This window comes from Aquarana catesbeiana, linkage group LG03 (genome assembly GCF_042186555.1).
Source record: "Aquarana catesbeiana isolate 2022-GZ linkage group LG03, ASM4218655v1, whole genome shotgun sequence".
NCBI lineage: Eukaryota > Metazoa > Chordata > Amphibia > Anura > Ranidae > Aquarana > Aquarana catesbeiana.
The window spans coordinates 178,201,584-178,225,221 of NC_133326.1; the positions used below are offsets into that span (position 1 = coordinate 178,201,584).

At 39.4% G+C, this 23,638-nt stretch overlaps 1 protein-coding gene across 9 annotated transcripts in view; it reads left to right on the top strand.

Moving 5' to 3' along the window:
* PCLO (piccolo presynaptic cytomatrix protein) overlaps positions 1-23,638 on the top strand; it is a 547,854-nt gene that overhangs the window by 412,794 nt on the left and 111,422 nt on the right. For 6 of the 9 annotated variants that reach the window (XM_073619550.1, XM_073619551.1, XM_073619554.1 and 3 more), the window contains exons 8-11: positions 6,131-6,148; positions 9,255-9,385; positions 12,626-12,707; positions 22,451-22,576. In XM_073619550.1, the coding sequence (XP_073475651.1) occupies positions 6,131-6,148; positions 9,255-9,385; positions 12,626-12,707; positions 22,451-22,576 (357 nt within the window). The remainder of the gene's footprint in view (positions 1-6,130; positions 6,149-9,254; positions 9,386-12,625; positions 12,708-22,450; positions 22,577-23,638) is intronic. The other 3 variants (XM_073619552.1, XM_073619557.1, XM_073619558.1) reach the window with 1 other exon arrangement.

Below are 23,638 nucleotides of genomic sequence, written 5' to 3' on the forward strand. Positions count from 1 at the left end.
TGGGAGGAGTGTGGGAGGGGGCGCTGGGTTGCCTGCAGCAGTATGCAGAGGAATCTGGGCAGAGTATATTTAGGTTATGGCTTCACTCAATGCTACAGCCTGCCCAAAAAGTGGGCTGAAGATGCGCCCATACATATTGCTTGCCTCCTCTCTACAGCGGCAACCACATCCTGGCACAGAGGGAGAAGAATTCACTCTCCTGGGCTTGATTTCTCATCAGTCTGGCTGGATCGGACTGTGACACTGAGAGCTCCTCTACAGGTGGGCGGAGCAAGATGATAACACAACAGTGCAGTCCCGATCATTGCTTCCCTCCCACTGCATACATCACACAGCTCTCCCAACATGAAGATCTCACAGGATGGATGTCAGCTTTCTTCCATGTGGGTCCCCACTGCTTCCAAACTGCCTTCCATCTGTACCTGGCTGTGCTGTAAACCCGCCCTGTACTTTGCAGAGCAGGTTTACTAAAAGAGAAGAACAATTCTTATATATGTTGAGAATATATACTGGGACTTTTCAGTTGTTAATGTTCTCTGCTGATCCATCTAGTACTTGTGTATAGGGAGGGGATCCAGTGCTTAACTAACTCCCGCCAGCTGTCTCCCATCCTGAACACAGGATATGCCTCACTAACAGCAGTGTACTTACTATATTATTTGCCTGAAATAAGGTGGGTGCAATGAAAAAAAAATACTTGTTCCTATTAGCCCAGCCTCCTGTCAGTCTATTGAGCCCTCCCCTGCTCTGTCAGCCCCATATTTCTAGCAAAGAGCTGGGGTGTTAGCTTAGAGCTCTGTACATGTGCAGACTGGGGACAAAGGATGGGAAACATTATTTCAGCAAGCTGCAATTTCCATAGACGTTGGGAATCAGAGCCCCCCTGTGTGTCAGAGCCCCCCTGTGTGTCAGAGCCCCCTTGTGTGTCAGAGCCCCCTTGTGTGTCAGAGCCCCCCGTGTGTCAGAGCCCCCTTGTGTGTCAGAGCTCCCCTGTGTGTCAGAGCTCCCCTGTGTATATCAGAGCTCCCCTGTGTGTCAGAGCTCCCCTATGTGTCAGAGCTCCCCTGTGTGTCAGAGCTCCCCTGTGTGTCAGAGCTCCCCTATGTGTCAGAGCTCCCCTGTGTGTGTCAAAGCTCCCCTGTGTGTCAAAGCTCCCCTGTGTGTGCCATGGCTCCCCTGTGTGTGTCAGAGCTCCCCTGTGTGTCCGAGCTCCCCTGTGTGTGTCAGAGCTCCCCTGTGTGTGTCAGAGTTCCCCTGTGTGTCAGAGCTCCCCTGTGTGTGTCAGAGCTCCCCTGTGTGTCAGAGCTCCCCTGTGTGCCAGAGCCCCCCTGTGTGTATCAGAGCCCCCCTGTGTGTCAGAGCCCCCCTGTGTGTCAGAGCTCCCCTGTGTGTCAGAGCCCCCTTGTGTGTCAGAGCCCCCTGTGTGTGTCAGAGCTCCCCTGTGTGTCAGAGCCCCCATGTCTGTCAGAGCCCCCCTGTATGTCAGAGCCCCCCTGTCTATCAGAGCTCCCCTGTGTGTGTCAGAGCTCCCCTGTGTGTGTCAGAGCTCCCCTGTGTGTCAGAGCCCCCCTGTGTGTGTGAGAGCTCCCCTGTGTGTCAGAGCCCCCCTGTGTGTCAGAGCCCCCCTGTGTGTCAGAGCTCCCCTGTGTGCCAGAGCCCCCCTGTGTGTGTCAGAGCCCCCCTGTGTGTCAGAGCCCCCCTGTGTGTCAGAGCTCCCCTGTGTGTCAGAGCCCCCTTGTGTGTCAGAGCCCCCTGTGTGTCAGAGCTCCCCTGTGTGTGTCAGAGCTCCCCTGTGTGTCAGAGCCCCCTGTGTGTGTCAGAGCTCCCCTGTGTGTCTGAGCTCCCCTGTGTGTGTCAGAGCTCCCCTGTGTGTCAGAGCCCCCTGTGTGTGTCAGAGCTCCCCTGTGTGTCTGAGCTCCCCTGTGTGTGTCAGAGCTCCCCTGTGTGTGTCAGAGCTCCCCTGTGTGTGTCAGAGTTCCCCTGTGTGTCAGAGCTCCCCTGTGTGTGTCAGAGCTCCCCTGTGTGTCAGAGCTCCCCTGTGTGCCAGAGCCCCCCTGTGTGTGTCAGAGCCCCCCTGTGTGTCAGAGCCCCCCTGTGTGTCAGAGCTCCCCTGTGTGTCAGAGCCCCCTTGTGTGTCAGAGCCCCCTGTGTGTCAGAGCTCCCCTGTGTGTGTCAGAGCTCCCCTGTGTGTCAGAGCCCCCTGTGTGTGTCAGAGCTCCCCCTGTGTGTCAGAGCCCCATGTCTGTCAGAGCCCCCCTGTGTGTCAGAGCCCCCCTGTCTATCAGAGCTCCCCTGTGTGTGTCAGAGCTCCCCTGTGTGTGTCAGAGCTCCCCTGTGTGTCAGAGCCCCCCTGTGTGTGTGAGAGCTCCCCTGTGTGTCAGAGCCCCCCTGTGTGTCAGAGCCCCCCTGTACGTCAGAGCCCGCTGTCTGTCAGAGCTCCCCTTTGTGTGTCAGAGCTCCCCTGTGTGTGTCAGAGCTCCCGTGTGTCAGAGCCCCCTTGTGTGTCAGAGCTCCCCTGTGTGTGTCAGAGCTCCCCTATGCGTCAGAGCTCCCCTGTGTGTGTCAGAGCTCCTCTGTGTATCAGAGCCCCCCTTGTGTGTCAGAGCCCCCCTGTGTGTCAGAGCCCCCCTGTGTGTCAGAGCTCCCCTGTGTGTCAGAGCGTGTCCTCCTCATTCACTTTCCCATGTTGACTTTAGACAGCAGAGCAGAAAGTAGAGGAGTCCAGTGTGCTGAAGTGTGGATAATGTGTGATCCTGTTTTAACATGAGTTTGGCTTCAACTTGTTAGTGTTGCTAAATCTGCTAGTACATCTAACACTACCCTCCTTCCCAAACTGACCATGCTGCTATCGACTGTGCCTTCTGTGCTCCTTTAGCCACATTGGGGGCACTCTAATACAGGACGTGTGCCACTAGCCAGATCACCAGGTGAAAACAGAAGGGAAAAGCCTAAAATAAAACTAATGCAGCCACCACATCTAATGATTGTTAAGCTGCAATATATAACATCTTGGGTTTTACACCAGTCCTCATGCACACTAAAATATTGTAGATGTTCTGAACAAGCACTAAAAGAAGTGGACCCTTCCTACCCTAAAAAACTTCAGATCTTTTTCCCATTCCTGAGCTCTGCATCACTTGCTACTGAACCCTTGTACTGTAAATCTTTTTAAGCCATACTCAATAGTCAACAAAGTGAAAGCCACACCCAATTTTTGCCACTCACCGCACTTTATATTCTAGAAGCTGGGCCCAACTTATGATCCTGCACACAAGCCCACTGCTTTTATAAAATACCCCTGTTGCTGATTCCTATACTCTGTACATTATTTCTGCTCTTGACCCTTGCACTTTGTAATTTATCCATCCCTAACTCTTGAATTCTATATGTAGGTATGATCAGGTGTGGTTATCAGACCAGACAGAAGATGATTGGTCATGCCCAACCCGGGGGGGGGGCGCAATTTGGCATGCTCGCCCTGGGCACTAGGTGACCTTGTCCCAGTACTGGTGCTGTCACAGAGTAAACTATTATGGGGCACTCTTATGCACACTCATACACTCATACATACTCTCATTGGATTTTGGTGTAGTGAAGGGACATAGAAAACCCCAAGGCTTACAAATTTCTCTGGATGCCATGCCTGCTGTTAGATATTGATGTGGGTGTCACAATGTTTCTACTCTGCCTTGGGCCCCAGGTAGCCTTAATCCAGTTCTGGTTTAAGTAAACAACTACATTCAATAATTAAATAAATATATAAATATATTATATATAATTTGCTTTTAGTAATGTCATTTAACTTTGAAACACCAAGAAATGTATGTTAAATTCCCCACATAGTATTTTAGATTCAGTGGTTATATAGCATGTTTAACAACAGCATTTTGACATTTCATTTTTGTTTGTTTTATTTTAAAGTTTTTTTTTGTTTTTTGTTTTTTTGCGCTGTGTATTAAAGTATATTAAAGTATTAAAGCCTATAAAATTCAAATCAATAGAAAATGGCTGACTTTTGAATGCCACATTTATCAAGGCATTTTATTAGTGAAAAATAAGTGAACAACCACATATCTGAGAAGTAACTAATACTTTATGTTTTGAACAGCTAAAAATATCAAATCCAACTATGTTTTGTAGGAGAATGAATTTCTTTATATATCAATAGAGCATGATTACAACTTGTACTGAAACAATGGGGATGGTTTACGAAACATTACAGGGTTCATTAGTCATTAAAATGTAGCAATTTCCTTTGCATGAAATTGAATGAATAAAGATGATTTCATTTTACCAAACTATGTGAAAAATGTACTCTGGTTAATTAACCCTAAATCTGTCCTTTTATCCAAACAATATTTTACCTTTGTAAATTTTTAGATATTTGTTAGCATCAATTTGGCTGTAGGTCCTATCAAAGGAAGACAACTATCAACCTGCTGCCCAGATGTTGTTTCATGTTTTGCAATATAAAGATTAACATTTCAGAAGAATAGTTCATTAAAACTGATTAGAAATTGACATGTAAACAATTGTTGTTGAAATATTGCCTCCTATATTGAACAGTTGTTTAGTGATGTTTTAGTGGCATGTGGTTAATCATATTTTGATCACTGTTACATGGACATTCATAGGAAGCTCCAAATTTACAATAAGACATGTACTAATAGGTGGCAGAGTTAGAGAAGTTGCATTACTCTATATAATTACTTATAATCACATTATTTTCCACCATCAGTAGGTATAATCTCATTTAAGTTATTAACCATTATCATTTAATTTCTTGAAAAACAAGAAATGTTCTGTATAAAAAGAAAATGTGATCCTAGCAGGGAGGTGTTCCTTAGGGTACTAAAAGTTGTGTGCCTTCAGTTTTGAAAACTTAGTACGGCCAACAGGATCTTGCACTAAGGGTGTGTTTTGACAGACTTTTTGCTTGTGGTGATGGTGTCTGTTTGACATCAGCTTGGATTCTGGGATTATGCATGTAAGGTACAGTTGACCTCCTTCTCAACTGCATTTCACCTACTTAAGCGGCATTCCCATTGACTTGTATGCAGATACAAACCCACTTGAAGTAAAAAATAGCTAATCAACACAGACCCTAAAGTTCATCAGAAGAGAAACCAAATGTTCTAGTTAAATTTAACAAAACATGCACGTAGCTAAATTTAATCATCCAGCACCTTGGCACTCATCTGAGCAGCAAGTTAAAGGAGTGGTAAAGGCAGAAGGCTTTTTATCTTAATGTATTCTATACATTAAGATAAAAACCTTTTGTGTGTAGTAGCCACCCCAGCACCCCCCTAACTACTTACCTGAGCCCCATCTCTCTCCAGCAATGTCCACAAATGTATAAGTCGTCCGGGATACTCCTCCTGATTGGCTGTTACACAGCAGGGCACCATTGGCTCCCCCGGCTGCCAAAGTCAGTTAGCCATCCGGGGATAGAGGGGGCGGGGCCAGGTTGGGGCTCTATGTCTGAATGGACACACGGAGCTGTGACTTGGCTCCACTGCCCCAATAGGAAGCTGCAGACTGTGAGGTCACTTGATAGGAGGGAGGGGCCAGGAGCAGCAAAGAGGAGGATCCGGGCTGCTCTGTGCAAAACCAACTGCACAGAGGAGGTAAGTATAACATGCTTGTTATTTTTTTAAAAACAAGACTTTACAATCGCTTTAAATCGTTATATTACCTGCTTCATATAGCCTAAAAGTGGATAGTGTGTTTTGGTCCATGAATATTGTGTCAGTACAAGCTGTGTTATGTTATGGTTTATTAAACCTCTATTAATACCCCTATCTCCTACAAGGAGATTTGCTTATACTCAGCAAACTTGTCCTGCTTCAAATATCAAGTTGGGTCAAGTGTTTTCTTTTTTTTTTCTTTTTTTTTTTTTTTCATTATTTGTCTTAAAATGACTGGCAATTTAAAAAAAAAGCACTGAATCAGGTCACTGGGTCAGCATCAAATAGCTTACTATATTTACAACAATATCTGATTCATTCTAAGATCTGGATGTCTTTTTAATTATCAAATCTTTTGAAAATGTGGATGGGATACATGATATGAACAATGTGTCTGTTGGTAAATGAATGTTTTTTTCTGTTTGTTTTGGATAAATCTCCAGAAAATTCCTTTATTGATGGTAGGAGTCTTCTGTTGCCAGTCTCGTAGAGTCTGTGAATGTCTTTGTATTGCATGTCAGTTTTGTTCTTCAATAAGAACTTACTGGAATATCTAAAACGTATCAATAACAAATCAAATAGTTATCAATTATTCATTTATATTATGTTCAACATATATAGTTCATAATATAATTGTATTACAAAAACATGTTAACACAATTTTTAAATCAAATTTACTCAAATTCAATATACATATATTGCAACTATTCCAAAATTGCACCACAGTAATGCTATTAACACAGTTTATTAATATGTAATCAGAATAATTTTACTAGCCTTATAATTCATCATGTTCACTGCACAAAATTAAAATTTTCTTAAAAGTCTACTGCACAAAAATCCCGTTTCTTATAAAGGACAAAACTTAAGTGTATGAAAATGCTAAATAATTGAATGATGCAACAAAACTCTCATGTGTACACCATTAGTTCACCTCATTTGTTGACACTGGTTTTGCACTTGAAAGTGATACCCACCACAAAGTGTAACAAATGTTCTGTGAAAAAAACATTCAGTAATAGTCCATTCATAGTGAGGCATTTTAATATTGGAGACACATTTAGTGAGAAAAATACATGTATTAAATATTGTGGTACTGATGTTTCAATTTTGTATATAATCTGTGGCATTCAAATGTCTAAAAAATATATATATATTTTTTTTGCTCTATTGTATTTTGTCTATTTTACTTTTAGTATGCTTGTATTGCTTTAGTTTAAAGTTTAATCACTGATGTTGTTTTGAGACAATAACAAAGGAAATCTCAATATGGCAAGTACTTCAAAATACATAAACCGCAATATTAAGCATATTCTGCTATTTTACTGCATGGCAAAATTATCAATATCATTTTTAAAAGGGTGCTATTTTTAAAGTACATACAAATAAACCAAATTATTCTTCAAAAGCAATAGACTTTTAATGCACAACTGAACCCGTCTTACATGTAAATAGAAGTATTGCTTTAAACGTTTTGTACATATCTAAAGATGTTTTATTTTCAAATTATATTACAACATTTTGAGAATACAGTATCACAATTGCAACATAAATTCAGTTTCATGTTAGAATTGATAATAAAGTCATGTCACCTATCATTAATCGAATGCATAATGATACTCAGTGGTTGCAGAAATTATCCATGCCTCATTTATACTGGTCTTCTTGGGAAAAAAAAATAACTTCAGTAAATGATCCCTTAAGTGTAAATATTCCCAAAATGTGCACTTCCAGATACACTTTCTTTTATTTCAACTGATAAACTGGAATTGTGTTGGTATAATAGATGCTGTAAAACATTAATATATCATGTTTATTTGGCATATTGTTCTTGATATCATGTGCTATAGTAGAGGAAAGTTTGTGAACCCTTTGGAATCTTTCGGATTTCTGCAGGAATGGCTTCCAAAATGGGACATTCTGTTTATTCATAACAGCACAAAAACATTTTTAACATGTTTTTATTCTTTAGGACCCAAAGCATAGACCATATGCATTAACAGTTGAGGGTCTGTCTCAAAGTTCTATACAGAGAAAACTTAGAAAATGTACTGACACTCATACTTAACAGATGAATTAATAACATGGCCTTAAACACATATAAAGATAATGATAATATAAAGATAATGCCAGTGTAATAAATAAACTAAATAGTTCCAGAATGTGGATGATACATGGCAAAAACCCATACTCCAGATATTGTTGAGGATTTGGAAGATGTCCAGTTTTTGCCCAAAAAGACAAAAGGGAATTTAGACTGCAGCAGGTTTTTCAAATTGTTTACTCAGTCAAAGTCAGTGATTAGTCCTAAATGAAAGGGGCCAATCTTGAGTTAAATTCACCTTATAACAAGTGATCAGCAAAGTGAATAGAGGATAGATGTTATGGGGGCATCATGAAATTAGTTATCTAATGTGGTTGCTGCATTCAGCACTAACTGTAGGTGTGTCTGGGAGGCTTTTGTAAGTATTGATACCTGACCATAGCTGATAAAAGTAGAAGCATGGGTTGAGGATCTTGTGTAATGACAAGGTTTCTAAAGGATAGCTTCACTCTCAGTGGAGATCATTTAGCTGGCACCATCTTTGCAACTGGAAATACAATTAATTAGATTTGTTTCTCATTTGAAAAGATGACTATGTTCCCCCTACAAGTCCAGCTTCTGGGTTCATTCTGATGTGCTGAAGAAGAAGCAGCTCCTGACAACCACTAGAAGAAACTTTAAGCAAGACATGAGATAGACTCCTTGTATGATGATCTGATAAGACTTATTTCCCAGACACAGAGGTTTTAGATGTGTGCATTGCCATTTTGTTGCTTGGACTAGCAGCTGAGTATCACTTGCATATCAAAGACAGACCATGGCCCTAGATTATATTATTTAGCGGCATCCTGTAATCTGCAAACATCATTAGAGGTAGAAATGAACTTTGGGGTATAATATACTTTAGTGAGACAGATGTACAGGAAAAGAAACACAGTGACTTGCCAGTGATATTATATTCAATATCTACTGCTTATGAGAGTCATTCAGTGGATTAAACAGTAATACTAATGTATGGTTTCCCTTAACTCAGCCCATCCTGTGTAAAATTTAGGAAAAAAATATATGCAGCTCTGGAATTCTCTTTGCTTTTCTGTAGCTTTCAGTTCTTGTTTTTAGGAGATAATAAAGCCTAATATGACATACATTTTAACATGGGATCTTGAAATCTAACACATAGATGCTACATACTAAGGGCTCATTATTTGTAAAATGTTCTATATAGAATACTGTATATATGAGCCCACGTGCACCGCACCCAGTAAAAATGATGAGGAAATATTTCACCCTCTTCACACTGATGGCATGGCAATTGTTTTTGTAGATTTTTTATGATCTATGTCATTCTTGCTTTGCGCACTGCAACAGTAAATTTCATTTTGCTCGCCTATATGTGAACCTTTGATCTTGTTATGAGATGCATGGTTAGTCTTTTGCATGAGTATCATATAGCAGGTTTTTTAACACCTCTGTCCACAATAATGCAATAAAAAGAAATATTGACATATCATTAATTTCCAAAGCCTATCATCTGCGCCGTGAGGAAACAGACTGGTTTGACAAGCCAAGGGAATCACGCCTAGATAATGGACATGGAATTGACCGAAAACTGCCAGACAAATTATCACACAGCAGGCCACCTCATCAGGATCAAGTAAGATGGTAGAGGTGCTGGATTAGACATGCATGACATAGCAGTCTTCTTTGTTTTTCGGTAAAATTTACAATATTTTTTTTTTTTTCAATAAAACCATAAAAAGTGTTTGTAAACCCTAAAAGCAGTATTAAACACAAAAGCAAGCATTTATTATTTTGCAGCTTACCAAGTCTTAGATGTGATAGTTGCCCTAATTTTTTTAAAACCCTTTTTTCTTCTATTTTCACCTGGTGAACTGGCCATTAAGTCTATTGTTTTTCAAAAGAACAAGCTCTCTTGCAAGATATATCATTTACAGGGGTGAGACTAACTAATTAACACTGACAGGGGTATTCATAATGATCCGCTTTTATTTATTTATGTAAAACCTTTTTCCCAAATGGGAAAAAAATCTGTTGGCTGTAACTGCTTATAAAGTGTTAGCTGAAATTTGGCTTCAATTTATTAGTTTATTTAAATCTGCTAGTACTGCCAACACTCCCCTCCCCCCAAACTAAAAATGCTGCTGTCTGCTGTGCCACATGTGTTAATTCATGTGTTAATTCATCCAGAGTGTAGGCATTTTAATACAGGAGGTTTGTTACCAGCCAGATCACCAGGTGACAACAGAGGGAAAAAAGAAAACTGATGCAGCCATCACGTCTAATGATTGGTGAGCTGCAATATATTACATTTTTGTTTTTTAATTTAATACCACTTTAACCACTTGACATCTGCGCTATGGCCGAATGATGACCACAGCGCGGACCTGAATTCCCGGGAGGTCGTCATATGACGCCCCGGGAATTCAGGGTCCCGAAGTGGAAGAGGCACATCTGTCTCATCTGTGTCCACATAACAGTGCCCACAGTGCCACCTAACAATGCTCACAGTGCCACCTATCAGTGCCCACAGTGCCACCTATCAATGCCCATAAGTGCCACCTATCAGTGCCCACAACTGCCAGCTATCAATGCCCACCAGTAGTGCCAATCAGTGCCACCTAGCAGTGCTGCCTATCAGTGTAACTGGTAGTGCCCATTATTGCCACCCATCAGTTCCCATCACTGCCACCCATCAGTGCCCATCACTGCCGCCTATCAGTGCCCATCAGTGCCACCTCATCAGCGTACATCAATGAAGGAGAAAAATTACTGGTTTTAAATTTTTTATAACAAAATATAAATTTTTTTTTTTTTTTTAAATTCAGTTTTACATTTTTTTTAACAAAAAATAAAAACCGCAGAGGTGATCAAATACCACCAAAAGAAAGCTCTATTTGTTGGGAAAAAATTATAAAAATTTCATTTGGGTACAGTGTTGTATGACCGCGCAATTGTCATTCAAAGTGCGTCAGCGCTGAAAGCTGAAAATTGGTCTGGATAGGAGGGGGGTTTAAGTGCCCAGTAAGCAAGTGGTTAAGGAGTAAAAACAATAAAACCATTTAGAAAAAGTATTTTCAAGCAAACCATTTCAGCCCTGGCAGGTTTTACCCCCTTAATGATCAGGCCTTTTTTTTGAGACACGGCACTACGTTACTTTAACTGACAATTGCACGGTCGTGTGACACTGTACCAAAATAAAATTGGTGTGCTTTTTTTCTCACAAGTAGAGCTTTCTTTTGGTGGTATTTGATCACCTCTGCTTTTTTTATTTTTTGCGCTATAAACAAAAGAATAGTGACAATTTTGAAAAAATAACAATATTTTTTACTTTCTGCTATAACACATATCCAATATAAAAATTAAAAAAAAATTGAATTTCTTAATCAGTTTAGGCCAATATGTATTCTGCTATATACACTGAGCTAAACACTTTTGTGTTTGCCCCTATTTATCATGAGCTGAACTCAAAGATCTACAACTTTTTCTGTGTACACAAAAGGCCTATTTCTCTCAAATATTGTTCATAAATCTGTCTAAATCTGTGTTAGCGAGCACTTCTGCCAAGATAATCCATCCACCTCACAGGTGTGGCATATCAAGATGCTAATTAGACAGCATGATTATTGCACAGGTGCTCACAACAAAAGGCCACTCTAAAATGTGCAGTTTTATCTCACAGCACAATGCCACAGATGTTGCAAGTTTTTGGGGAGTGTGCAATTGGCATGCTGACTTCAGGAATGTCCACCAGAGCTGTTGCCCTTGAATTGAATGTTCATTTCTCTACCATAAGCTGTTTCCAAAGGCGTTTCAGAGAATTTGGCAGTCCATCCAAACGGCCTCTCAACCGCAGACGATGTGTAACCACACCAGGCCAGAACCTCCACATCCAGCATCCTCATCAGGGTCTCAGCCTGACTGCAGTTTGTCATAACTGATTTGAGTGGGAAAATGCTCACATTTGATGGAGTTGATGGTTTTCGGACCCCCCCAATACAGTAAAACTGCACATTTTAGAGTGGCCTTTAATTGTGACCCACCTGTGCAATAATCATGCTGTCTAATCAACATCTGTTTAGGCTGCACCTGTGAGGTGGATATGGATTATCTCGGCAAAGGAGAAGTGATCACTAACACAGATTTAGACAGATTTGTGAACAATATTTGAGAGAAATAAGCCTTTTGTGTTCATAGAAAAAGTTGTAGCTCTTTGAGTTCAGCTCATGATAAATAGGGGCAAACACAAAAGTGTTTTGTTTATAATTTTGCTCAGTGTATTTTTAGTAAAAAAACAGATATTTAGACTATGGTATGTAGACATGATATACGAGAATAAATACTAATAATTAATATGGACATTGGAGTGGAGTGAAGTTTTTTTTAATGTTTTTAATACAATTTAAGAAAAGATTGGTGTAGTTGCATTGGGTATGTGCCGTATGAATCTCTGCTTCTATGCTATTGACCACTGATTCAGATTTCTCTGAGCCATCTGTGGGCTTTCATAATCCTCACAATATAGGAGGTACATGGAAGGCATATTGATTAGTACCTGAAATGTCTCAAAGGATGGATTTATTGGATTTATTATTTATTTTGGTCTTTATATTAGTAAAAATTGGAGGAAAATAGTAATAGAGGCAATGCAGAGAGAGAGAGAGAGAGCAATTGTTCTTATTGAAATGTAATTAAAGGTAAATTCATTGTACTGCTAAGCAAAAAAAAAAGATTTAATACATCAATGTTTGTGAGTTGAATTTATAAACTGAATGATAGATTTCATGTATGTGAATTGAATTGATGCATACAATTCATGGTCCATTCACAATGTTTTCTTGTCAATGTATTTTAATACATATTTTATATGTGTTAGATGAATGGAAAACCTATTCATTACCCATTTCCGCATTCAAGAATTAAACTTCTCAGAGATCCAAAGGACCACACTGTTTCAGGTAAATGTAACCCCATTTTAGAAATTGTATGCCTGTTTTTATGCTTTTAAGGTTGATAGGGATGTATGACACGGGCATAAAACTCTGCTAGAAGAGGAAACTGCAGCATCTATAAGGGCAATATAGATTGATTAAACTATGTTGTTAAATTAATTTGATAAAAATACTTGTTAAGCATAAAATAGAAAATGTATCTGATAGATTCTTGACCAATGTTATTCCAGACCTGTGTCACTTGCACAAGCAGATATCACTATTTTGAGCCTAGTATTTACTTTCCCTAATGGTTCTTTCAAAGATATTCAAAGCTTGCAAACTTGAAGACAGACTAGACAAAAGAGTACCCCCTTGTTAAATAACACCAGTAAGCATGGACACAACACACATGTGGTAATTGGATGGAGTTGGTTAAAGAAACTAGGGTTGCTTTACTAAAAACAAAGATAGTATATTTTGCAAGGGAAATTTGTCTGGAGCTTTGTGAAATTTCACTTTGCTAAGAATGCTCAGTCACATGCAAAATTAAAAACTGCATGTTTTCTTGCAAATTATTTAATGATGGAAGCCAAAAAAGCTTTATCTCATTTATTTACTAAGGTCCGGGGAAAATGACCCTACTAATTGAAGCTTCCCTTGTAAAATTAACAGTCTATTTGCCTTTAGTAAATCAACACTATTGAATGAGTAGCAGGTAATATACAACAGAAAGCAAAAGGAAACCAATGAAAGGCATGTGCAGAAAAGATAGAACACCTGTAAAGTAATGTGAAGCATGCAATCAATCTGTATCAAAGATGCCTAATAAAGGCTCATTTTTCATTCCTTTTTCAGTTCAAAAAACAATTTTCAAAATAAAATTTTACATTTTTTTCTTCTTAAGACACTTTTAGTTAAAGCAAAACATTGGCATTTAACAAATTATAACTTATAATTATTAGATCATTACTTTTCATATTTAGACAAATGTAAAAGTGATGTTAGATTAAACCAATGTGCATCATTTTTCGAGTTCTCCATTAATGGTGTTACAGTTTCCATGTCTGCCAAAACATTCATATCCACTATAGAAAAAATACAATATACTGTACTCAGTAATTAAGACTAGCAACATGAAGACAGAGATATTATGGAAAACTATGGGCGCTAAGGCATCTGTTTGCTGTACTGGTGAGTTAACTTGATACTAAATTTCGAATTATGTTAAATTTGGACCCAATTTCATGAACTCAGGTGACCATATTCACTCACCTCTGTTGATAAGATGGAATAATTAGTAATGCACATTTTTCTCCCTGTCTTACCCACACAGGGTAGAGATTCACAGAGAGCATGAAAAAGTAATATTGCGGTAGATTATGTTTCATACACAAAAAGGACATGACAGGTCTTTTAAAGCAAAAACAAAATTAACCATAAAACAATTACAGCAATGTACCCCTAAGGTTGATTAGCATTAGATTGGAGGGGGGAGTAGGAAGAGGTGTACATTTTTTTTAGCAGTAGGTTTCCTTATGACATGCACAGGATTTTTTTCACTGCTAATATCTTGGTCTTAGCATCATTAGTCATGATCTGGCAGTGTAGGCATTAAGACATGGTCAACAATGAGCATAATTAGTGTTGATCACATGGATTTTTCAGTATGAAAAACAAAGTCTTAGATTCTGATTGCATTTCCATTTTCACATGGAAATGAATGTTTACCATTTAGGAATCAGAAGGAAATTGTCAGAATCAGTTTGAAATGTACTGGTAAGATAACACATCTCTCCTCTCTTGTCAAATCTGATGAGAGGTCTGCCAGTATATGACCAGCCCCACTTACAACTGTTTTTCCTTTTAAGACTTTGTTATTCCAACAAGTTGACTTACTGAAATAAAGAGTTTTCTAAGGCGACAAATGAAATGTTTTCAAGAAAGGTGAACAATATAATGGTGACATTTAGGCAAGATAGTAATGAACATGTACAAATAAATTATTTGACATTTTCACGCAGTTCTCAATAAGAAAAAACACCTGGTGATCCTGGAAATATAAATATTTAAAATGTGTTTTGATGTTCTATCCCCCACCAAGAGGCAGATACACCATGGATGAGATATCTAGCACCTGTTACATTGTGGCAACATCATAAATAATTACTTTGTCTAATTAGTATAAACTGCTGCTCATAACCATGCAATGTACTGAACAACATTATAGGGTTTTTTTTGCATGTGAAACAAGGTAATAAAATCAAGACACAAAGCTGAGATCTATTTTCTGTCCAAACACTGGAAGGTAAAATGGGGCTAAAATACTACATAATTAGAGTAATACCATGACAAATATAATCTTTTCATTAGCTTAGTGTACTGAAACAAACTAAGTTTTTTTTATTATTGGGCGTTGGTTGCTTGTATTTTGCCACAAGGGTTTATTTTTTTTAATTTTTGCCATAAATTATAACTTCTGAAGTATTTCTTACAAAGCTCATTTACAACAATGGAGGTGCTGGAAAGCTGTATATAATATATATATATATACATCAATCAGCTATAACTTTATGACAATCCACCCTATATTGAGTAGGTCCCTCTTTTGCTGCCAAAGCAGCCCCTTTTACCACCAAAACTGTCCTGACCCCTTAAGACATGGATGCCACTAGACTTCTGAAGGTATGCTGTGGTATCTGCCACCAAGTCATCAGTTGCACATCCTTTCAGTCCTGTAAGTTGCAAGGTGAGGCCTCCATAGATCAGACTTGTTTTTCCAGCACATCCCATAGATGCTTGATTGAACTGAGATCTGGAAAATTTGGAGGCCAAAGTCAACACCTCTAACTCATTGTTGTGTTCCTGAAAGGGGCCCCTGAAAGGGGCCACTGCCATTAGGGAAATCCATTTCCATGAATGGGTGTACTTGGCCAGCATTAGTTCTTACATTTCAAAGTAACATCCACAGGAATGGCAGGACCCAGGTTTCCCAGAAGAACATAGCCAAAAGTATCACACTGCCTCAACCAGCTTGCCTTCTTCCCATACTGCATCCTGGTGCCATCTCTTCCTTAGGTAAGTGACACATACATACCCAACCATCCAAAAAGTAGAAGAAAATGTGATTCATTGGACCAGGCCATCTTCTTCCATTGCTCTGTGGTCCAGTTTTGGCCCATTTGTAGAAATGGGTATATTTGGAGCGCTTGGCGCCCAATCTGGGAAAGTCTGAGTGGGTAGGTGGTGCAAATAATGCAGGGGTGTTTTTGGCATAATATGCCAAAAACAATTAAAAATAAATGAAAGTCCAAGAGGAGTCTCTAAGCAAGAGTCCATGCACTGTAGATACTGGCAGCCAGCTGTCAGCATTGAATGAGACTCTGTGAACAGTAAAGGGAAGAAGAGAGTAGCACGGATCTAAGTGCAGCATAGAATGAAACCAAGTTTAATATGTGGTAATGAACCTACAAGGGGTAGAGGCAGTATAGACATATAGTACACAGGGTCCATGTGGATCTCTACTGTCTGTGCAGGCAGGCGCAGGTGATTGCTAGTCCTGGCCACTCCGGTGGCATCCGAGACTCTTAGGCTAGAGATGATCTGCTGGGCAGGTGGTGAGACATCATTCGTACATCAGCTGTGACAGACAGAGGGCGTGGCTGAGCTTGCATTCGGAGCATATGTGCTCCTTTATCAGACATGGGGGCCGCCATCTTTGGTGAGGTCTATATAGGGGAAGGAAGGGCGGTCCTTGGAACAACAAAGCTCAACGGTCCCACGCTTAGAAATCCGACAAAAGACACACCAATTTCGGTCCACAGTAAAAATACACAGGAAAACAACTATATGCACATATTATCAGATCTAAAACAGGCAAAAATGTAAAAAAAGAATCAAAAAAATGATTTTGGCTGGGAATACTTACAAATAGATGAATCACAGATATGTAAATCTCATAAGACCATAAGGGTCCTGTTAAAAAAATATTAATTTGCAAATTTGAGAATATAAAATGGTAAATGATAACATGTATGACACATGGAAGAAAAGTTTACCTTAACCAGGGTAAGTATCCATAAGAATAAAAATAAAAAATAAATTAGGCCTGGCTGACAATTGAACATGCTAAGTGGTGTAGTATATGGGAAATATAATGTAACGTATGCAGAATGCAGCAAACGACAAGTATGGACAGCCCATAGGCTGTTGTGGGTACACAACTAGGACCTTTGTATAGTATATGGAAATTTATATGTAGTACGTATGTACATACATATGTAGTACCTTACAAAGATAAGGCCATGGTGCAAGAAGAGGGGGGTGGGGGAAGGGGGAGAAAAGGAACTGATTCAATATGAGAATGCAAATGGTACATGGTCAGTTCAAAGGTAGTGGGTAGTAGACATTGGGATGAGTGTAAGGAAGATTGCATCATGTCTGATGGGCCGATGTATTCTCTGTGTTCTCTGTTATTTATATGAAATTAGAGAATGGAATGTATTTCAATGTCTTCATTGAGGCCTCCAGGACTAAGCTATCCAAAGTGTAGATCCAAAAATGTTCTCTCTCAAAGAGACGATTAATGCGCTTTGGCGGGGGGGCTTTGGGGATAGTTTCAACTACTCAAACCTGTAGTCCCTTGGGGAAACCTTGATGGAACTCAGTGAAATGTCTGGGGATTGTCAGTTCTTTACACTCTTTTATAGATCGCCTGTGCTCTACGATTTTTTTTCCACAGAGTATGGATAGTGCGGCCTATGTACAATAGGCTGCAGGGGCAGGATAAGCAGTAAATGCTGAGTCCTCATGAGCAATTATAAAATTCTTCCAAGTGATATGTTTTGCCTTTTGTGGTAAATTGTTTTTGTCCATGTTGTACAAACTTGCACGTCGAGCACTTTAATTTTCTGCATTTGTACATTCCTTTGATGGCTGAGAAGTTGGATTTCATTTTACTGGGGGCTATGTGACTTTTAATAGTTCTGGCTTTCCTGTACGTGATTTTTCGTATATTGCTTAGGGAAGACTTGAGATGAGGATCTTATAGGAGTATTCCCCAGTGTTTACGAAAGATATACTCCATCTTTTTATGCTGTGTGTGAAATGTGTTGTGTGTGTTAAATCCTGTAGTTTTGGATGCTTCTCGATTATTGTAGTTGGAAGTGGGTACTTCATTAAGAAATTGCATATGGGCCTCCTCAACTAAAAAAGGAGGATACCCTTTCTCTTTTCCCCTCTACACGTCCGAACCCCTTCACTCTATTTGTGGATTTGAATTGTATATTTTGCACGATACATACATTACATTATTGTCATCTGGTATGGCTCCCAATCGTTGGTTGACAATTTTGTCGCCTATTGCAATTCCAACAATCTGGGCTTGTCATTCACATCAGTCTGCTATCCAGACAACCTGGCCTTCCTGGACCTTTAATTATCTCATACAGAACAAGCCATTTACACCAACTATGTCAAGCCAACTGCTGGCAATTCCTACCTATACTTCTGCAGTTGCCATCACCCAGGGTGGATAGCAAATATTCCAAAGAGCCAATTCTGCTGGCTAAAGCACAACTGTACTTGTTTAGAGGACTATACCGCACAGGGGGACCTCCTAAAGAAAGATTATCCTTCTTCTTTAGTTGAGAAGGCCTTTATGCAATTTCTTAATGAAGTACCCACTTCCAACCGCCATAATTGAGAAGCATCCCAAACTACGAGATTTATCACCCAATTTCACACACAGCATAAAAAGATGGTGTTTATCTTTTGTAAACACCGAGGAATACATCTATAAGATCCTCATCTCAAGTCCTCCCTAAGCAAAAATCCCATACAGGAAAGCCATAAATATTAAAAGTCACATAGCCCCCAGTAAAATGAAATCTACCCAAGCTCAATCCAAACCCACTCTCACTGCTCATCAGAACTTGTCATTTACTGCTTATCCTGCCCCTGTGGCCTGTTGTACATAGGCTGCACTATCCATACTCTGTGGAAAAGATTTGGAGAGCACAGACGATCTATAGAAGAGTGTAAAGAACTTACCATCCCCAGACATTTCACCAGGTTCCACCTGGGACTACAGGTTCAACCAAGGTTCTCCCAAGGGACTACAGGTTTGGGTAGTCAAAGCTATCCCCAAAGCCCCCTCCTCCAGCAGAGCAAATTAAGCGTCTCTATGAGAGAGAGGCTTTTTTGATCTACACTTTGGATAGCTTGAGCACTGGAGGCCTGAATGAAGATATCGAAATACATTCCATCCTCTAATTTCATATAAGTAACAGAGAACACAGAGAATACAGCAGCCCATTGGACATGATGCAGTCTTCCTTACTCTCATCCTAATCTCTACTACCCACTATGTTTGAACTGACCATGTACTATTTCCATCCTCATGGAATCAGTTCCTTTTCTCCCCCTTCCCCCTTCTTCCTGCACATAGCCCTTATCTTTGTACTGTACTCCATATACTATACAAAGGTCACACCTCCTAGTTGTGTACCCACGGCAGCCTATGGGCTGTCCATACCTGTCAGTTGCTGCATTCTGCTTATGTTAAATTATATTTCCCATATATTACACAACTTAGCATGTACAATTGTCAGCCAGTCCTGATTTATTTTAATCACTTTTTATTTTTATTCTTATGGATACTTATGATGGTTAAGGTATACTTTTATTCCATGTGTCATACATGTCCTCCTTTACCATTTTACATTTTCTAATCTGCATATGAATATTTTTTTTTTAACAGGACACTTATGGTCTTATGAGATTTACATATCTGTGATTCATCTGATTGTTAGTATTCCCAGCCAAAAACATTTTTTTTTTTTTTATATTTTTGCCTATTTTAAATCTTTAAAAATGTGCATATAGTTGTTTTCTTGTGTATTTTTACTGTGGGATGAAATTAGTGTGTTCTAAGCATGAGACAGCTGAGCCTTGGTGTTCCATAGACCGCCCTTCCTTCCCCTATATAGACCTCACCAAAGATGGCCATCCCCCATGCCTGATGAAGGAGCACACATGCTCCGAACGCAAGCTCAGTCACGCCCTCTGCCTGTCACAGCCAATGCATGAATGATGTCTCACCACCCGCCCAACTGATCATCTCCAGCCCCGGAGCCTTGGATCGGCTGGGACTAGTGATCACCTGCCTGCATGGACAGCAGAGACCCACGGAGACCCTGTGTACTATATGCCTATATTGCCTCTACCCCATGTGAGTTAATTACTACATATTAAACTTGGTTTCATTCTACGCTGCACTTAGATCCATGCTGCTCTCTTCCTTCCTTTACATGCCCAATGTAGGCACGTTTGTCTGTGGATGCAGGTCAGCATGGAAACTCTGACCAGTCTGCAGCTATGCAGCCTCATACACAGCAACCGGCGATACCCATTTTTTCTGTTATAAGCGCATCAGCTTCATGGACAACATATACAGTGGGGACGGAAAGTATTCAGACTCCCTTAAATTTTTCACTCTTTGTTATATTGCAGCCATTTGCTAAAATCATTTAAGCAAATTTTTTTCCTCATTAATGCACACACAGCACCCCATATTGACAGAAAAACACAGAATTGTTGACATTTTTGCACATTCATTAAAAAAGAAAAAATGGAATATCATATGGTCCTAAGTATTCAGACCCTTTGCTGTGATACTCATATATTTAACTCAGGTTCTGTCCATTTCTTCTAATCATCCTTGAGATGGTTCTACATTAGAGTCCGGCTGTGTTTTATTATACTGATTGGACTTGATTAGGAAAGCCACACACCTGTCTATATAAGATCTTACAGCTCACAGTGCATGTCAGAGCAAATGAGAATCATGAGGTCAAAGGAACTGCCTTAAGCGCTCAGAGACAGAATTGTGGCAAGGCACAGATCTGGCCAAGGTTACAAAAAAATTCTGCTGCACTTAAGGTTCCTAAGAGCACAATGGCCTCCATAATCCTTAAATGGAAGACGTTTGGGATGACCAGAACCTTTCCTAGAGCTGACTGTCCCACCAAACTGAGCTATCAGCGGAGAAGAACCTTGGTGAGAGAGGTAAAGAAGAACCCAAAGGTCACTGTGGCTGAGCTCCAGAGATGCAGTCGGGAGATAGGAGAAGGTTGTAGAAAGTCAACCATCACTGCAGCCCTCCACCAGTCGGGGCTTTATGGCAGAGTGGTCCGACGGAAACCTCTCCTCAGTGCAAGACACATGAAAGCCCGGATGGAGTTTGCTAAAAAACACCTGAAGGACTCCAAGATGGTGAGAAATAAGATTCTTTGGTCTGATGAGACCAAGATAGAACTTTTTGAGCTTAATTCTAAGCGGTATGTGTGGAGAAAACCAGGCACTGCTCATCACCTGTCCAATACAGCCCCAACAGTGAAGCATGGTGGTGGCAGCATCATGCTGTGGGGGTGTTTTTCAGCTGCAGGGATAGGACGACTGGTTGCAATCGAGGTAAAGATAAATGCGGCCAAGTACAGGGATATCCTGGATGAAAACCTTTTCCAGAGTGCTCAGGACCTCAGACTGGGCTGAAGGTTTACCTTCCAACAAGACAATGACCCTAAGCACACAGCTAAAATAATGAAGGAGTGGCTTCACAACAACTGTGACTGTTCTTGAATGGCCCAGCCAGAGCCCTGACTTAAACCCAATTGAGCATCTCCGGAGAGACCTAAAAATGGTTGTCCACCAATGTTTGCCATCCAACCTGACAGAACTGGAGTAGATCTGCAAGGAGGAATGGCAGAGGATCCCCAAATCCAGGTATGAAAAACTTGTTGCATCTTTCCCAAAAAGACTCATGGCTGTATTAGATTAAGAGGGTGCTTCTACTAAATACTGAGCAAAGGGTCTGAATACTTAGGACCATGTGATATTTCAGTTTTTCTTTTATAATAAATCTGCAAAAATGTCAACAATTCTGTGTTTTTCTGTCAATATGGGGTGCTATGTGTACATTAATGAGGAAAAAAATGAACTTAAATGATTTTAGCAAATGGCTGCAATATAACAAAGAGTGAAAAATGTAAGGGGGTCTGAATACTTTCCATCCCCACTGTAAAAACTTGCAGCCTAATCTATCCCACCAACTTTGTAGATTGTAATGAAATAGTCAGTGTTATTCAGGTATCCTTTCAGTGGTCATAAAGTTATGGCTAATTGTTGTATAGAAAAACAAAAAAACCTGATTTTTGCTTACACGTGCTTGGATGATCGAAGTCAGAAAAACTTCAACTTGTTCACTAAGCGTACACTCTCTTGGCATAGTAAATGAGATGCATTTGGGATGAAGTTGTACTGAATTTATTAATCCAATAAGGTGCATGCAAAAATCCTTGCATTGTCTTGTAATGTTAGTGTTAATTTTGCCATAAAATGCAATATTTTTTGTTTTGTTATCTGCAAGTTATTTCAAATATAGGTAGTGTTTTAATCTGTTTTAAATGGGCTCCCTTTTGTACCAAACAATGATCAATGAAAGTAAAGTGTGCTAAATGAAATCATTGTTTATTTTACTGTAGATTTACACTTTGAATTGATAATTTTTTTTTTACTTTCACTGCTGGCATGATTATTGACAAATTTGGAATAGTAAATGTTTATTTTGAAATGCCAGGTTGTATGACAAAAACAGAAGATATTCTAGGATATGCCATATTCAGATTTTCATATCTGTTACTGTCATTTTATTTATGATTACTTATTAGCTGGTCAGAAGTCACAGGTTATTTTATGTTTTGATTAACTAGGAAATGGGTTTGGAATAAGGGTTATTGGCGGAAAAGAGATACCAGGGAGTCAAGGAGAGATTGGAGCATACATTGCCAAGATTCTACCAGGTGGAAGTGCTGAGCAAACTGGCAGACTCAGTGAAGGTAAGAATGTATTTGTTTTGTCAGGTATTTATAGCATTTTTTTCAAAAAAATTTGTGACACGTGTAAGAAGAATGAATAAATATTTACTAAATACCAGTAGCTGCAGTCACTAAAAAGCAAATAGTGCCCAAAAATATTTTTTTATGAAAAAATTGTTTTGCTGTTTGTTCAAATAATAGGTATAGCACAGTCACCATCATATTTTAGATGTATAGCTCTATAAAAGTATTCATCTTTTTTTCATAAGTGCATTTTTTTTTAATGTTCAAGTGAATGGTCAAACAACACATGGATATGGATATTTCACTTTTTTTTTTATAATAAAACTTGTGGTGAGGTACATTACCAGGCATTTCCCCTTTCAAATACTTTTGGCCAGTTCACACCACAATTTCCTCATTCCTGATATATTTAGGCATGCATGTTTTTGATGGTGCATTTATTATGCATTTTTGATGCATTCCATTGCATTTTTCCCTATTTTTTCTTCATCTAAATTGAGGACATATCTATTCTGGTGCAATTTGATGCATTTTGCCATGTTCCAGATGCATTTCATAACAAAAATAATGCAACAGTTTTTTTTGACACCACTGGAATGCACTGCACTGGTGTGAATTAGAATCATTGGAATCCATGTTAAACACTATCCATGCATGTTTGATGCAGAATAAAAATGCACCGGACTGCATATGATGTGAACCAGAACTTTATCCATTTAAACAACATTTTAAGTAACTTTCTGTTTTGGTAACTGTTAACATAAACCTGAGCATCGCTTAAGGATACGTGTACTTGGTAACTTTAGTTAATTCTGTAAAGCTGATTGCAAAAAATATATACATTTTTAAAGAGTGTATTTGTGTGTACATTCTGTACATGCATAGATTTCATGGTGCTCCTCCATCTTCCCTATGATGTAGATGATGATGTAGAGAGACGGTACGGTCTGCTGATCTCAAGCGTTAAGTAACTGTTGCAAGTGTTCAGTGCATTAGAATCCTGATCTGTACTAGGATTTGACAGGGGTTTCTAACCCACTTCAATTAAAACACTTAGTT